The 15940-nt window shown below is 51.2% G+C and overlaps 1 protein-coding gene across 3 annotated transcripts in view; it reads left to right on the top strand.

The window, feature by feature from the left end:
- DPYSL2 (dihydropyrimidinase like 2) overlaps positions 1-14908 on the top strand; it is a 149978-nt gene extending 135070 nt beyond the window's left edge. For all 3 annotated transcript variants that reach the window (XM_051842554.2, XM_002709455.5, XM_070068271.1), the window contains exons 9-14: positions 3292-3448; positions 3784-3925; positions 5715-5885; positions 9195-9374; positions 10797-10962; positions 12377-14908. In XM_051842554.2, coding sequence (XP_051698514.1) covers positions 3292-3448; positions 3784-3925; positions 5715-5885; positions 9195-9374; positions 10797-10962; positions 12377-12468 — 908 coding nt within the window. In that variant the 3' untranslated portion in view covers positions 12469-14908. The remainder of the gene's footprint in view (positions 1-3291; positions 3449-3783; positions 3926-5714; positions 5886-9194; positions 9375-10796; positions 10963-12376) is intronic.
- The last annotated feature ends 1032 nt before the right edge of the window (positions 14909-15940 follow it).

The raw sequence follows: 15940 nt of genomic DNA, 5'->3' as shown, positions 1-15940 counted from the left end.
TCAGAAAACTCCTCCACAAGGTTTTGTTGTTCCAGAACCATCCTCAGTGACAAAATTGGACAGTGTGGGTCCTAGGCTCATGGGGTCCGGCGCGGGTTCTCTGAAAAGAAAGAGAGTGGAGGTGTGTGTGTCCGTGGCTTTGTCCACCCAGTTGGTTTTTCGCTCTGCATTTGTGGCTGCATTCTAAGCTGCACATAAGATCTATCATCCTGGTTCTCGTCCATGGGAGATGACTAACTGTCAGAGCTAGGAGCTGTCACGCGTTTCTAAACCCCGGCCTTCCATTTATTCCCCATGAATGCACGCAGGCCCAGGCTGGTTGTGAATAAACATCACTGCAGAGTCCCCTGCCAGAGCCTGCTTTGGGGTCACATCCTTCAGTTTAGACTTTTCCTGGAGAAAAAAAAAAAATAAATCACGAAGCTCTAACGGATGCCAAGAAAGCATCAGCAATGTGTTTAGAGAAGTGCAGGAAGGGCAATTAAGCCGTTCTGTGGTTTATTATTATTAGTGGTAATTATTTCTGGCGCACAGTTCAGCGGTGTCTGTGGCCAGATCGAACTCTGGCAGCCCCTGCTGGGCTCCCTGGTGCACAGTGTTTACAGAATGGGGAGAGGAGCCCTGGGAGACGCTCCATGACCCCCTGTGTATGGATCCAACCACCCCTGGGGGTAGAGGCCTTGAACATGATGGATTAACTCCCGTGCTGAAGAAAAGGAATGAGACCAAAAGACAGGAAGGACCTCTGGACCCCTCAGAGAATTGGAACAAAGCAAAGCAGAAATGAGCCACCAGACGCCTCTGCCCTGGAGCCCACTTCTTCTGCCCCTGCGTGCGCCTGTCTAGGCCTGGCCCTGATCCAAGAGTTTAAGGAGGTAGACTCTGGTCAGCTGTGGCCTTGGAAGCTCTGACCTGGTTCTGTTTTTTCCAGAGGCTGAAGGTCAAGTTTATTCCCTGGCGAGATGCGTGCTCCTGTGCACATAGCCCCTTGTCGGTCAGCTCCGTGCCCCCCAACCCCAGTCCCGGTTGTGTTTTGCGGGGAGAGGTGAGGCCCGGCATCCTCAGCTTCCACGCCCGTGGCTTCAGGCCACTTCCCAAGCACCAGTCCCTGCCGTACGTGCGCACCCGCAGCCCCATTGAGGGGCAGATTGAGCAAGAGGACAAGCACTAGCAAGTTTCAGGACACTCAGAAATGTGTGCACTCGTCCAAGGATTTTCAGGGACCACACAGCCATTGTTTTCCTCCAGGCACCTTTGGTCTCCTGAACATTTTCACGGGGACAAAGCCAGCATATCTGTAAGGTTGCGCAGCCTCTGTTTTTGTATGATTTAGACAAACTTCACCTCTGTGCTCAGACAGATGGTGGCCTGTGGGACCCGCAGACCTGGCTGGGTCAGGAGAGTTACACTTGACCAGAGCAGTCTGACGTTCCAGTCAAACGCCGGGAGCCGGAGATCCTGGGAGAATCCCAGGCTGTTCTTTGGCATTTCGTGAAGATCCTTGCAGGGGCAAAGCCTCCTCAGTATGTAGTGCTTTCCATTTGGAAATGGGTGGGAGCAGTTTTGGCAGCCACCCAGCTGGCCCCTGCACTGCCTTCTGCCTGGGAAGGCCCTGAGTGGATCAGGAACCCGGGACCCCTCTGGGCATTCTGAACTTGACTCTTTTTTTTTTTTTCCTGGGTCTTCTTTCTGGGCCATGGGTCCCCTGGCTTTGGAGCTCTCCCCTCCTGTGTGGGGTCTACTACTGATGGCCTGGAGTGAGCTGCCTTCTGTGGCCCCCAGCACTCGCTGACTGAACAGGGACCCCTTTGTGAAATTCCTGAGGCAGGAGAGGGCAGCTGTGTGGAGCCAGCCCTCCAGTGGCTGGCCAAGAGGGTGCTGTGCTGTATTATCAAGTGATAAGGCTTTGCAAAGGCTGTGGAGAGGAAGGGAAACACATTCCTCACTGACACGTGTTTGCCTTTGAGAGCCCTGTGTTTGCAGAAGAGGGGAGCTTGGCTGGGTTGATGTGGGGTGAGAGTTAGCATGAGGTGGGGGCGAGCAAACTTGGCTGACCTGAGATCAAGTTCAAGCTCAGATGCCTTTAATTAATAAGACACTGGGTTATTTAATGAATTTAATTTATTGAGTGCAGGCAGCTAAGTTAGCTACAAGGTGTTTCCATCAAGAGGAAAGGAAAAAAAAAATAGAAAGATTGGCATTTACTGGAGTGGAGACTGGCCTCCTGAATAGAATTTTGGGTAATGGTGAAGAGATGGGCTTTGGAGAGGAAGGATGTGTCCGTGGGGAGGTTGCTTTAATCCTTGAATTCAGAGAGGCTGCTTCGGAAGATTTTGTGCAAGAGAATAGCATGGAAAGATAGGTTTCCATAAATATCCCCCATGGAAGTGTCTTGGAGAAGGAATGGTGATGTAGGGAGGGATTGGGAAAACAAATGAATCTGACATTCTTTCGCAAAACTCTGGGGAGACTTGCTGAAGGCCCATTTCAGAAGATAATTTAGAGCAGGCACGGAAGCCTTGGCCATCAAGGGATATACATGATTTCCAACTCCCTGGCTTACGTCTGGGCGTCAGAGAGTTAATATTTTTGGATATTGTATTCATCAAATTAGACTAGACTTCCAGAAACTCTGAAATCTCAGTAGCATCACTGTGCAAAGTTAGTTTTTCTCTCTTTCAAAGTCAGCTGTGGCCCCGGTGGCTGTCCAGGGCAGCTCCTGTCTCAGGTGGTGACTCGGGGACCCCGGCTGTCTCTGGGGTTGGTCTGAGGGCTGTGTATTTGCTCTCCAGTACTTCAACTTGGCGATGTCACATGTGATTTCCTCTCACAGACCTTGAGCCACAACTAGGCACTGCAAGGGGGCTGGGAAGTGTGAGCAGAGAGAGTGTTTGCTGGACAGCGAGGTCAAGTTCAAAGTGCTACCGATCATTCAGGAAGAAGAGTCTAGACAGCACCTGGCACTGGATACATGGTGCTACAGGGCTGACGAGCAACAGTGTAGGATGCGGAAGCCTTCAGCAGCTTGCAGGATCACCTAGGGAGTGTGTGTTGAGTTGTAGAACAGAAGGTGAAGTGTAGGGTGCATGCGACTGATGAGCAACTCTGGCCAGCCAGCGGGGCTACCTGATCAGCTTCCTCTTCTGTGAGACTAGGCTGGCATCTCCTGTGAAGGGATGGTGACACCCTTGTCATGCTTGTCATGCACCAGGCAGGTGGCGACTCCCAGAAAGGCTGGTTTCCTGCCCTCCTCATTGTGTGAGACTGAGCCTTGTGTGTTCTGTTCGTCAGGAACCGTGGTGTATGGCGAGCCCATCACCGCCAGCTTGGGAACTGATGGCTCCCACTACTGGAGCAAGAACTGGGCCAAGGCTGCTGCCTTTGTCACTTCCCCACCCCTGAGCCCAGATCCAACCACTCCAGACTTTCTCAACTCCTTGCTGTCCTGGTGAGTTCTGATGACTTGTTCATATTTTACATTCTTAAGCTTTTGCTCACACTTACTGGGCCAGTAGGTGACAACGTGGTGGTTGAGAGAAGGCTTGCCAACATAGACCTTTGTTCACCACTCTAGAATTGCCAGACGTGAATGAGGAATTAGCACTCTGGCAGCATTCTGGGAGAGAATTCCATATGAAACAGTTGGGCCCCTGGAAAGTCCAAGGGGATGAATGTGGCATCAGAAGGACTCCCCTGTGGTTGGTGCAGTGTCACCCATGGAACAGAGTGGGGTACCCAGCGTTATAATGGTGCTTCAGTATTGGGTTGTACGTTTCCTTCCAGTGGCGACCTCCAGGTCACTGGCAGTGCCCACTGTACTTTCAACACTGCCCAGAAGGCTGTAGGAAAGGACAACTTCACGCTGATTCCCGAGGGGACCAACGGCACTGAGGAGCGGATGTCCGTCATCTGGGATAAGGCTGTGGTAAGGAGCAGTGGCCTCACCCATGGGTGGACCTCAGTGTTCTTCTTCCTCCTCATCTGAGGCCTTGAAAGGAACAATTGAGAACATTCTAGAATCTGAATCTTAAGTGACAATCTGTCTTAGGTTTGGAAATCTAAGCCCACTTCTCATAAGACATTTCCTCCTAAATATTACATGCGTATTGCTCATTGTGATATGGAACAGTAAAGACTACAAATGTACAGTCTTTATATGATTCTCTGGTTAGTCAGATAAAAGCTTACTTAGCAACCTGATGGCTTTCACAGTTCATTTTTTCCCCTTGGGAATCTTGATCAGTTTCCTTAAAAGTGTCTTTTGGGGGTTTCTGGATATTTAGCATTTTGACCCACCACTGGCTTTTATAGTCCTGCTTTGAACATGTACTGACTTTTTAAAAAAAAAATTTATTGATTTATTTTGAAAATCAGAGATACAGAGAGAGAGAGAGAGGGAGAGACAGAGAAAGAGAGATTTTACATTTGCTGGTTCACCTCCCAGATAGCCACAGTGGCCAGGGCTGGGCCAGGCCAAAGACAGGAACCAGGAGCTTCATCCAGGTCTCCCACGTGGGTCCAAACACTTGGGTCATCTTCTGCAGCTTTCCCAGGCCATTAGCAGGGAGCTGGATTGGAAGTAGAGCAGCTGGGACTTGAACCGGCTTCTCCATGGGGTGCTAGCTAGCGTCCTAGGCGGTGGCTTTATCTATTACGCCATAATGCCAACAACTGTGTACTGACTTTTAGGAAATCTTTGGACCTTTTTGTTTTTATATTTAAAAATATAATAGCAGAAAAGGTTTTCCATTTTTTAAAATGATTTTTTCAGATTATATAAATAATATATCCTTATTCCAGAACTAAACCATCACCATGTTCCACATATCACAATGATCATTTTGCTAGGGCATGACTGCACAAGATATGTAAGTAACACTGGTATCCCACATACTGTTTTGTAGCTTCTTTTTTTAAAATTTAATAGATCACAAAAAAGTTTCCACATCCTTAAATATACTTGAAAAACTTGGTTTGGTTTTGAAGAGCAGACTTCCATTTTCATGCTAAATTTAATTCATTTGTAGTGAATATTTTTTCATATGCATATAGACCATTTGTATTTTTCCTGGTTCTTTTTTCTTTTTAAAGATTTATTTATTTATTTGAATGTCGGAGTTAAACAGAGAGAGGAGAGGCAGAGAAAGAGAGTGAGGTCCTCCATCTGATGGTTCACTCCTCAGTTGGCCGCAATGGTCAGAGGTGTGCCAATCCAAAGCCAGGACCAGGAGTTTCTTCCAGGTCTCCCATGCAGGTGCAGGGGCCCAAGGACTTGAGCCATCTTCTACTGCTTTCCCAGGCCACCGCAGAGAGCTGCATCAGAAGTGGAGCAGCTGGAACTTGAACCACCGCCCATATGGAATGCCAGCACCGCAGGCGGTGGCTTTACCCACTATGCCACAATGCTGGCCCTCCTGGCTCTTGATGTCCACTCATTTCCTTTGCCTATTTTTCTACTGAATTTATAGAAGGGTAGGGAAGGGAACTGTGACTGGCACCCATGAAGTGCCAGGAAAAGCCAGTCGTGGGGCTGCAACCTGCAGCTGAGATGACTAGAAGCCTGGGTCTGTGCCTGTACTTCGTTGTAGAGGACATCCAGCTACTTTGTGCGTCGATTGTTTGTTCCTTTATTGCTGAGTAGTGTTCTCTCTTTCATCCTTTCCACCTGCTTTTGTGGCACTTATGTGCCTGTGTATATGTGCTGTGTTCTTCAGGTCACTGGGAAAATGGATGAGAACCAGTTCGTGGCTGTGACCAGCACCAATGCAGCCAAAGTCTTCAACCTTTACCCTCGGAAAGGCCGCATTGCTGTGGGATCCGACGCAGACCTGGTCATCTGGGACCCCGACAGCATTAAAACCATCTCTGCCAAGACACACAACAGTGTAAGACCTGTTAACGGGGCAGACCCCATCCCAAGGAATCACAGTCCCAGAAAGAGATGGAGGCAGGGCAGGGCAGGTCCTGGGAGCTGCAAAAAGAACTTGATGGGATAAGAATGGACTTTTCCCAAGATACAAGCTGCAGGTCACTGAGGAAGAAATACAGATAGCTATTTCATTAGCATCAGTGAGATCTGTGAGCCCTCATCCTTGTTTTGAGTTACCATGGCTTTCCTGTCCTTAGACCCTCAGAGTCTTTAGAGTGGCTCAGCACAGAAGAAGCTTCTGGAAGTCAGGCAGCATTGCATTTTCATGGTTTGGTGCAACACCTCGCGTGATGGTGCTTGGCACAGGGGACCTAAATGAAATAGGCCAGGGTCTACTCCTACTGGGCACTCACACTCCCTTAAGCCACTGTTTTCTCATGCCAGTGTTGCTGTCCAGAAACATGAATGACAGCTGCTCTTACTGTCCAAAGGCATGCGTCGATTTTGACTTCTCCCTAAATAAACGAAACATTGCCCAGCCACTTGATCATGGCATTAAGGATCTGCAGGTTTGGGGCATCTCTTGCCTCTTTGTCTAGGCTTCAGAGCTTGGGAATGAATGGAACCCTGAGCAACTGAATAATATCTGAGGCCCCTCAGCCGAGCGTGGGGCGGTTTCAGCCAAGGACTCTGTGTGTTCTGTGATTCTGACCTGTGTGGTCAGTGGACTGGAAACATAGCTTTTAGGTTCCAGGGATCCCTCACAAAATTCCACGCAATCCAGCCTCTCTCTGTGGATTCCACATCCATGGATTCAGCCAACTATGGGTTGAAAATGTGAAGTTGTTATTGATGTGTATGATGTAGTTAGGTCCACTCCAGCTGTGGCCATCCTGACCATGCACAGATGTTTTCTTGTTATTATTCCCTAAGCAAGGTAGTATTACAACTGTTTGTACAACATTTACATTTCTATTAGGCTTTGCGAATGAAGTAGAGGTGACTTTAAGCGTAAATGGAGGAGGTGGGCAGGCTACACCCTTTTATATAAGGGATTTGAGCATCTATGGATTTGGGGGTGGTGGGATGGGTTTCTGGAACCAGTCGCCTGTGGATACCGAGGTATGACTGTAAGTATAAAACTGGAAGAACGTGGACTTTGTAGAGGCTTTGGAGGAGAAATGGGTGACGGGTAGAAGGAACACATTGGAATCTTGAAGTGAGTTCTGAATGAGTGGAGAGGCTATTCTAGGTGAAATTCCAAACTGAAAATTGGCTCCGTAGGGGAGATGATTCCAGACTGCCCACGTTACACGGCCTGGGCCGGTGACTGACACGTCCCCCACGTGCCATGACAGCTCAGGGCAGGTTTCTGGCAGTTCTGCAGGACAGCCCTGGGCCCTTGCCATATCCCATTCCTCTCTCATTTGGACAGAGATGCTGGGTGAGTGTGGGCTCCTCTCCAGCTTCTGCACCTGTGGGTGCGTGGGTGGCAGGTGCTTCTTGGAAGGCTGCTGAATTCCGTAGTTATAGCTGGCTTCGTTCCCTCCTCCTCCTCCACGGGCCGCCTTACAGTTGCACTTGTGTGGAACTTAGCTCCCAAGCTTTTGGGAGTCCCCAGTGGCTTCTTCCAGGGGCTCTAGGGCCCTGGCCAGGGACCCTACCCATTCAGCATGCATTTCCTGCCACATTCCCAATTGCTCTTTCATCTGGGCTCCTCAATAAAGGGGCTGAGATTATTATCCCAATGGGGAAGATAAATAAACGGAGGCTTAGTGAGCTTAAGTGACCAGTCTAATATTACATGGTGATTTTGTGGTTGAGCCAGAATTAGAACCCAAAATTGTTCAGCTTTTCCCTGCTAGCCTGTGTGCAGCCTCTCATCAGCGTTACATGGACACAGTGCTTCCCCCTTCCAGTGACCCTTCCCCCAGAGGTTAAGGTAAAGAGGCAGGCGGGGCTCACTGTTGAAGTTGCAGATGACCCCGCTGGGGTGGGCGCTTGCGTTTGGAGCTCTTGGCCTGGAAGAAGAGAGAATGTGGAGGGAGAACAGATTCGGGAACAGAGTCTATGCCCTGCAGACGTGTCACCCAGACCCCTCCAGAGCGATGGCCCTGCCCTGCAGGTAACACCTTCACGGGGCCTCTTTGCTGTCCTCACCTGTTGACGAGCCAGCACCCAGGATGCCCATGCAGCATGAATCAGCTGGGAGCTTACAGGAGGCCCCCCCCCCCCCCCGCCCTGGGTGCTACAGTGTTTCCTCCCACAAGGAATGATGAGCTGTGATGGGAGTGTCTTGCTAACTGGCACTGGCAGGCCTGCCACTGGGCCTGCGCGTGGATTTTCCAGGCATGCAGCCAGAGAGGTGGTTCCAGGGCACCCACGTTGATGTAGGTCAGTACTGTCTGCAGCTGATGAGTGATGGAGCGCTCCTGCCTCACAGCTGGCAGGGTAGGCTCTGCGCATGCTGAGCTGTGATGCGACCCTTGGGTGTGTCGCTGTTAAATCATTTACAGTCCTGAAGCTGCTGCTTCCGGCTTTTCGCCAGGAGCGAGAGCCCCAAAACTCTTCTAGGCGCTCCTTTATGGACAGCTGGACTCGATGTAGGCACTGCATGATGTCCTGGACACCAGCAGGCTTGCGCTGTGGATGGCGAAGTGCAGTACGCCAGGCAGTGAATGAGTGAACATGTCCTAAGTGCCTACTTTGTGCCGAGTAGCATGCGAGCTGCTTCTGTTTGTTTGGTTCATTGGGTCCTGGCATCAGTCCTGCAGAGGGGGCCGTGCCCGGCCTCCTCTGGGGGAGGAAGGCGAGGCTCAGAGGAGCATCAGGGACTTGCTGGTGAGTGGCAGACCTGGGGTGCGAATCCCTGGGCAGCTGGCTTCCACGGAGTAGCAATTTAGCCACACCCCAAACAGATGGGAAAACCAGGCAAGCCGGTGTTAAAACCTCTTCACGTTTAGAACTTGGTCAGAGGAGGCCTCTGGAACTCAGCCTGAATGGACCTTGAGCTGGTGGGAAGAATTCGCTGCTAATAGGAGATATCTTTTTGTGTTTGTGTCATGTTTGCGCGCACATGTGCGCGCACACACACACACACACACTGCAGTTGTTCTGTTCCATCATTTTCCTTCCAGACCGGGAGAGGTGGGAAGGCTGATCCTGTATTCTAGACAGGGAGGACAGATGAAGTTGCCTGCTGGGGCGGCGGGTGCTGGGACCAGCCCCGGCGTCTGGCATCGGGGCAGTGGATGCCGCCGCACGGCTGGGGTCCTGCCCCGGCGGCAGGGCCCACTCTGAGGTTCCCTGCGCTCTCTTCCTGCAGTCTCTGGAGTACAACATCTTCGAAGGCATGGAGTGCCGCGGCTCTCCGCTGGTGGTCATCAGCCAGGGGAAGATCGTCCTGGAGGACGGCACGCTTCATGTCACCGAAGGCTCTGGGCGCTACATCCCCCGGAAGCCCTTCCCTGACTTTGTTTACAAGCGTATCAAGGCCAGGAGCAGGGTGAGTGGCTTTGTTCTTTTCGACTGTTTTTAACATGGGATAAGCTCAGGTCCCTATTGTGAAGCAGGTGGAGTCAGAATAACAAGATGAGTAGAGAGGGTGGCCGGGACGAGGGGAACCTGGACTCTATGAATGGAAGGTGACGTTTTGAGGGGGCAGTTGGGTGTGTCCCCAGCCAGCCGGAGCAAAGGGAGGCTACGGTATATGCTACGATGAGGAGTCTCTGGTGAGGGCCCAGGAGATGAAACCATAGCTGGGGAAAGGGTCATGGGCAGAGGGCATTTTCATTTTCATTTTTTTTTTTTATTTGAGGGGTAAAGTCACGGACAGAGAGAGAGGTCTTCCATCTGCTGGTTCACTCCGCAAATGGCCGCAATGCACAGAACTGCACCAATCCGAAGCAAGGAGCCAGGAGCTTCTTCTGGGTCTCCCATGCGGGTGCAAGGGCCCAAGCACTTAAGCCATCTTCCACTGCTTTCCCAGGCCATAAGCAGGGAGCTGGATCGTAAAAGGAGCAGCCAAGACAGGAACCAGCTCCCATATGGGATGCCAGTGCAGCAGGCTTAGCCCACTGTGCCACAGTGCCGGCCCCTTGAATTGTTTTTTTTTTTTTTTTTAATTTATTTAATTTAATTTTTTTGACAGGCAGAGTTAGACAGAGAGAGACAGAGAGAAAGGTCTTCCTTCCGTTGGTTCACCCCCCAAATGGCTGCTACGGCCGGCGCGCTGCACCGATCCGAAGCCAGGAACCAGGTGCTTCTCCTGGTCTCCCATGCGGGTGCAGGGCCCAAGCACTTGGCCCATCCTCCACTGCCTTCCCGGGCCACAGCAGGGAGCTGGACTGGAAGAGGAGCAACCGGGACAGAATCCAGTGCCCCTACCGGGACTAGAACCTGGGGAGCCAGTGCCGCAGGCGGAGGATTAGCCTAGTGAGCCATGGTGCTGGCCTTGAATTGGGTTTTGATATTGAGTAGGAATTTATCAAGTCAGAGTCGAGAGACAGGAAGTAGGTGGGCAGGATACCAGGAGCTTGGCACCCATAGCGTATTGGGGTATGGTGAACGGCCTGCAGTGCTGGGGCTTGGGGAGGGGGAGGCAGGAGGGGCTGAGAGGAGGTTAACAGGAGAGTGGGATTAGAGAGGAAGGTCTGGACTGGATCTTGACCCTGACCGCAGGTCCTCTTCACAGCATTATGAGGGCATTCTTAGGGGGTTTAGAGTTCAAGGGCCGTGAGGGGAAAATGGTGAGAAACTTCAGTTCCTGCTGAGTAACGGTTACCGGGCTCCAGCTGGGTGGGCTGGCCATGCCCCTGTTCCCAGTCTAACAGACCAGTGTTGGGCTCTGTTCCTTCTGGGTCAGGAGGGCTGTCAGGGCGGTGTGCTCTGCACATGTGGCCTGAGGGGGGCGCTCTTGTGCTTACAGCTGGCGGAGCTAAGAGGCGTGCCCCGCGGCCTGTACGACGGACCCGTGTGCGAGGTGTCCGTGACGCCCAAGACGGTCACTCCCGCCTCCTCGGCCAAGACGTCGCCCGCCAAGCAGCAGGCCCCGCCTGTCCGCAACCTGCACCAGTCTGGATTCAGCTTGTCCGGTACGCTCCTAGCTTGGTGCATTGGAAAAGGGGGCAGAAGTGGAAGGGAATGACAGTCCCATCCCTCCCAAAGTGGGAAGCCTAGTATCCGCCGAGATGCATTTTCAGAATAAATGACCCCTGGGGTTTCAGAATCTTGAGGTGAATTTCCATCGCGAATGCTGTGGCGCCCGTGCAATGCAGTTAGGAGGGCGGTCTCCTCCGCGCACGGCATCTGGTGAAAAGAGGGCCCGTCCCTTCCAGCGCCGGCTAACCTCCCGCGCAGTCTCCTCCTCTGTGAGACCGGGGTCACAGCGATAGCTCGTGGGGTTGCTGTGAGGAGTAACTGAGTTCATATTTATGGAAAGTGCTGCGAACAGAGCCGTTTGATAGCTGTTAGCCACCTGCTTGGTGAGAGCCAAGGGCCCAGACTCTACACTTTCCTGACCTGGAACTTCGTATGTTTCATATGGCCCCTATGAGAATCCTCTCCTCATCTGGCTTCCTGGGCTACAGACGGGTATCCTGATTCCAATGGCTTAGAAAAGAAATAGTTAATCAGAGGGTGTTTTTTTTTTTTTTCTTTCTTGTCAGATGCCTGATTTTGAGAAAGTTACCATCTGTGCCATATAGGGGTTATTCATTTTTAAAGGAATCTAGAAATGTCAAACCTTACTTTGGCCATGAAGTGCAATGGGCTTAGTGATGGCTGCTTTCTTATCTCCCGGGCCAGACAGAAGGCACAGGTCAAGACTGATCCAAAAGGCTTGAGCCCAGGGCTATTTGGGATTTTTTTTTTATTTTGGACTATTTGCATATGCATAGTATGGTACAGGTTTAAACGCAATGCCTGTGTGCTCCATGTGTACCTGAGACTCGTGTTCTGAATCTAGTTTTATGCAGTATTTTTAGTGCACTTGGATTTGGGCTGCAGCCCATCCTGCGAAGTTGGGTGTAGAATTTTCCACCAGAGGCGTTGTGTCGGCGTTCTGAGACTTTCAGATTTGGAGCATTTGGGTTTTGGGTTTCCCGGATGAGGGATGCTCAGCCTGGCCCATGGTTCCTCCTGCTTTTGATTGTCTGCAAGGTTAGGGAGTGCCAGAGAGGGGGCTGTGTGTCTTCAGAAAGGGTGCGCTCAGGCCAGTGGACCAGGGCGCCTGGGGACGGATGGGGACGGAGGCCGACGGAGCCCTAGTGCTGGATCCTGTGTGGTTGCACATCTCCCAATGATCCACGCAGCCGGCTTCAGTAAGGGTGGCCCTGGGCCGCGGCTGGTTTGGGGGCTACCCCTGGCCCCTCTCCCATTTGAACTTGCAGTGGGGCTGTGGGAGGACACAGAGTGCCGGCGCCCTTGCTCCCGCGCCCTGGCGCTGAGTTTGCAGCAGGGGCGGGCGCCCCAAGCCTCACTTCCTCTCTCCTCTCCCGCCCTCTCCAGGCGCACAGATCGATGACAACATTCCCCGCCGCACCACCCAGCGCATCGTGGCGCCCCCCGGCGGCCGTGCCAACATCACCAGCCTGGGCTAGAGCTCCTGGCCCCACCGGCTGCCTGGGGACGGGGATGGGACACCTGAGGACATTCTGAGACTTCCTTCCTTCCTTTTCTTTCCTTTTTTTTTTTTTTTTAAGAGCCTGTGATAGTTACTGTGGGGCAGCCAGTTCATGGGGCGCCCTGTGGGGCCCTGCTCCGCCGCCACGCGGAGCTCCCGGTGTCGCTCACCGCTTCCCTAGGCATCCACCCACCCGTACACAGAACCGCATCCAACACTCAGACATGCACCACAAAGCAAATCACCAAGAGGGGTCTGCATCGCGAACCTCTGCTGTACTCCGTAGCATCTGCTTTTCACTGAGGGAAGAGAAAGTGAACTGCCCAGAGCTGCCTTCTGCTTTTCTTTTTTTTAAAAAAATTATTTTAATTAAAAGTTTTCTTTGTGGGGCTGGGGAGGTTCTGGGAGTGGGAGAGTTATCTTTTTTTTTTTTTAATAGTCCATTGGAAAGTCTAATTTAATATTAACACAAGGGGTTTGAACTGGACATCCTAATGATACAATTACATAACCATCGTGCTGAGTCAGGGGGTTGGCAGAGGGGTCGCGTGGGGCCTCCACACGGCCACTGCCATCATTTTCTGGATCAGATGTGTTCAACGGGCAGGTGTTCTTTTTTTGGCCTAGATTTTGCTGCGTACCGAATCTTCTGAGGATTCTCTTCTCTCTCCACCATTTTCTTGTGTGTGTGCACTGCATTCTCTCTCTGTCTCTAGCTTTTTCATTCATGAACATTTTCACGTCTCTCTTCTTGTTGTGTTTTCTCTGGCCCTCGTCTCTGAGACAGTGGATGTCCCTTCTTCTCTGGCTGTCTTTCCACCTCACCCAGTCTCCCATTTTACGGTGGTCCCAGGACCTGCCCGGAAGGACTCCAGTTTTGCCACTGTCGCCATGGTAATCTGTCATCCTAGTCCATGTAAGACTGGTGCTACCCTCTGCCATCGCGAGGCGACGCGTTTGAATCCGAGACCCTGGTCAGGCGCAGGGTCAGGCGCAGGGCCAGGCTGGGTTGCGCTGCCCACGCGATCGCACATGGGCCTAGAATGGAACCGCAAACAGCGCCGGGATGCAGAAGTTGGAGGCTGCACACCTTGCGCGGGTTTCCTCTGGGCAATGCTGATTGGTTGAAGTCAAGACCCGTAGGTCCAGCCTTGTAACCCAGTTGAGCCAACGGCCACTGGCGACTAGCTGCTTAGAGTGCTAAGCCAGCAGGGGTCTGGCTCCCCCGTCCTGCAGTTTCCTGGGCATGTATCTAGACCACACTGAGGCTCCTCACCTTGGGGAGAACAAAAAGTTTTTTTTGTTTTGTTTTGTTTTGTCCAATTATTTCTAAAGACATAATGCAATATAGGGAGGCCTTATAAATTCAGAAAACCCTTGGAAATTTTGACCTAAATTCGTTTTACTTTGCAAGAGGAAAAGTCAGTTTTAGCACTGCTACTACGTCACATCGGCTCTGTTTTGGGGAGAAAACGTTACCAGTTAGACGTGTGTGCCCCTCAGAGACCTAGGGTGACCCCGGCTCCTTGTCTCAGTGACGCTTTCCCACCGGCTCCCTCCTCCGTGTCCAGTCCTGTCCTTGCTGACTTGTGTGGCAGGGCCTTCCAGCTGTGTCCGCGGGTTGTTAGGAACAATGCTGGGCTCGCAGGCTTCTGTAAAGCCAGACCCGCTGTCCTAAAGCGTAACATCCAAAAGTAGGCCATCACACCATCCACTCGCCTCTCCTCACGTTATGCCTTTGGGGTTATGGTTGGGGTTTGGAACTTTGTTGTTGTTGTTTTATTTGTTATTTTAAAGGTAAATTGCACTTTAAAAAAAATAATTGGTTGACTTAATATATTTGCTTCTCTTTTTCCTCACCTGCACTTAGAGAAAATTTGAACAAGTTGGAAAAAAAGTTTGTTTCAATTCTAAGAAACACTTGCAGCTCTTCAGTATTCACTTGAGTCTTCCTATTTTTTTTTTCCTGTACCAGATCATGGCAATTTTGGTTGTTCAATGGTTTTCTTAAGAAACGATTTAAAACCTGAAAATTCCCCAGGCTGTGTAAGCATGTTTACTTGTTGGCTTGCTTTGTGTGTGTGTTCAATGAATGTCATATGTAAATGCTAAAATAAACTGACAGTGTCTCAGAACTGATTAACTGCAGTGACTTGATGCTCTAAAACAGTGTAGGATTGAATAATAGATGGTTTTTAATCCTTGAAATTGAAATTGTGATGTGACCCCTGAGTGGAGGAACTTTCAGTGCTAACGCTGATAATGTGTGTAGCCCGAAGAGTACTTTTTTTTTTTGTAACCACTGTCTTAATGGCAAAATAATTATGGTAAAATACAAGTCTCGTGTTTATGATTCCTTAAGAACTCTGTGTTATATTACCATGGAACGCCTAATAAAGCAAAACGTGGTTGTTTCAGGGTGTGTCTGTGTGAGATGTTCCGGCGGCAGCTCTTGGCCTGGCTCTCCAACAAAACCTCCCCTCTGGTATCGCCCGTGGGAACCATGGGCCTCGTTTTGGGGGCTATGTCCTTGTCATGGCTGCTGTGTCCAGGCCACGGCCTGTGGTATAATCCCAAGCAGAGCCCAGCCTGAGGCTACAAGGCAAGCTGAGGCCAGAAAGCCATAGAAGCCACAGATGCTGCAAGAAGAGTCAGGATGCACCCTCGGGTTGGAAGTGACAGTGGAGTGGGGCCATATTGGGAGGGGACCCCTCTGAGCTCTTGCCTTCCTTCCAGCTTATTTTCCTGGGGAAACCCTCACGCTACCATGGTGCATGAAAGATAAGGGAATAAGAATGTTGACTTGCACCTATTGCATACATGCAACTGGCATGAATTCAGGATATAAAGCATGTGGACTTCACCCTTAGCCACGTGTCAAGGCTGCACAACGGAGAGCCTGGCCACCCCAGCAGGTGGGATTTTTTTTTTTTTTTTTTTTTTTTACAGGCAGAGTTAGACAGTGAGAGAGACAGACAGAGAGAAAGGTCTTCCTTCTGTTGATTGACCCCCCAAATGGTTGCTACGACCGGTGCGCTGTGCCAATCTGAAGGCAGGAGCCAGGTGCCTCCCCTGGTCTCCCATGGGGTGCAGGGCCCAAGGACTTGGGCCATCCTCCACTGCACTCCCGGGCCACAGCAGAGAGCTGGACTGGAAGAGGAGCAACCGGGACAGAATCTGGCGCCCCGACCGGGACTAGAACCTGGTGTGTGAGCGCCACAGGCGGAGGATTAGCCTAGTGAGCCGCGGCACTGGCCCTTTTCTTTCCTTTCCTCCACTCTTTCAGCCCTGTCCAAACAGGATACAAAAGTGTATCCATGATACCAAGATTTTACAAACCAAGAATGTTTGGGTGAAGGGAAAATAAGAGGGGGAAGAGTAAGGTAAGGGCCTAGCACAGCTTGTGCAGAACACCTTGCAGCAGGCTGTGCGCCGTGAGGGAGCTCAAC

This window comes from Oryctolagus cuniculus, chromosome 2, assembly GCF_964237555.1.
Source record: "Oryctolagus cuniculus chromosome 2, mOryCun1.1, whole genome shotgun sequence".
Classification (NCBI taxonomy): Eukaryota; Metazoa; Chordata; class Mammalia; order Lagomorpha; family Leporidae; genus Oryctolagus; species Oryctolagus cuniculus.
This window is presented reverse-complemented; position numbering and strand designations above follow the sequence as displayed.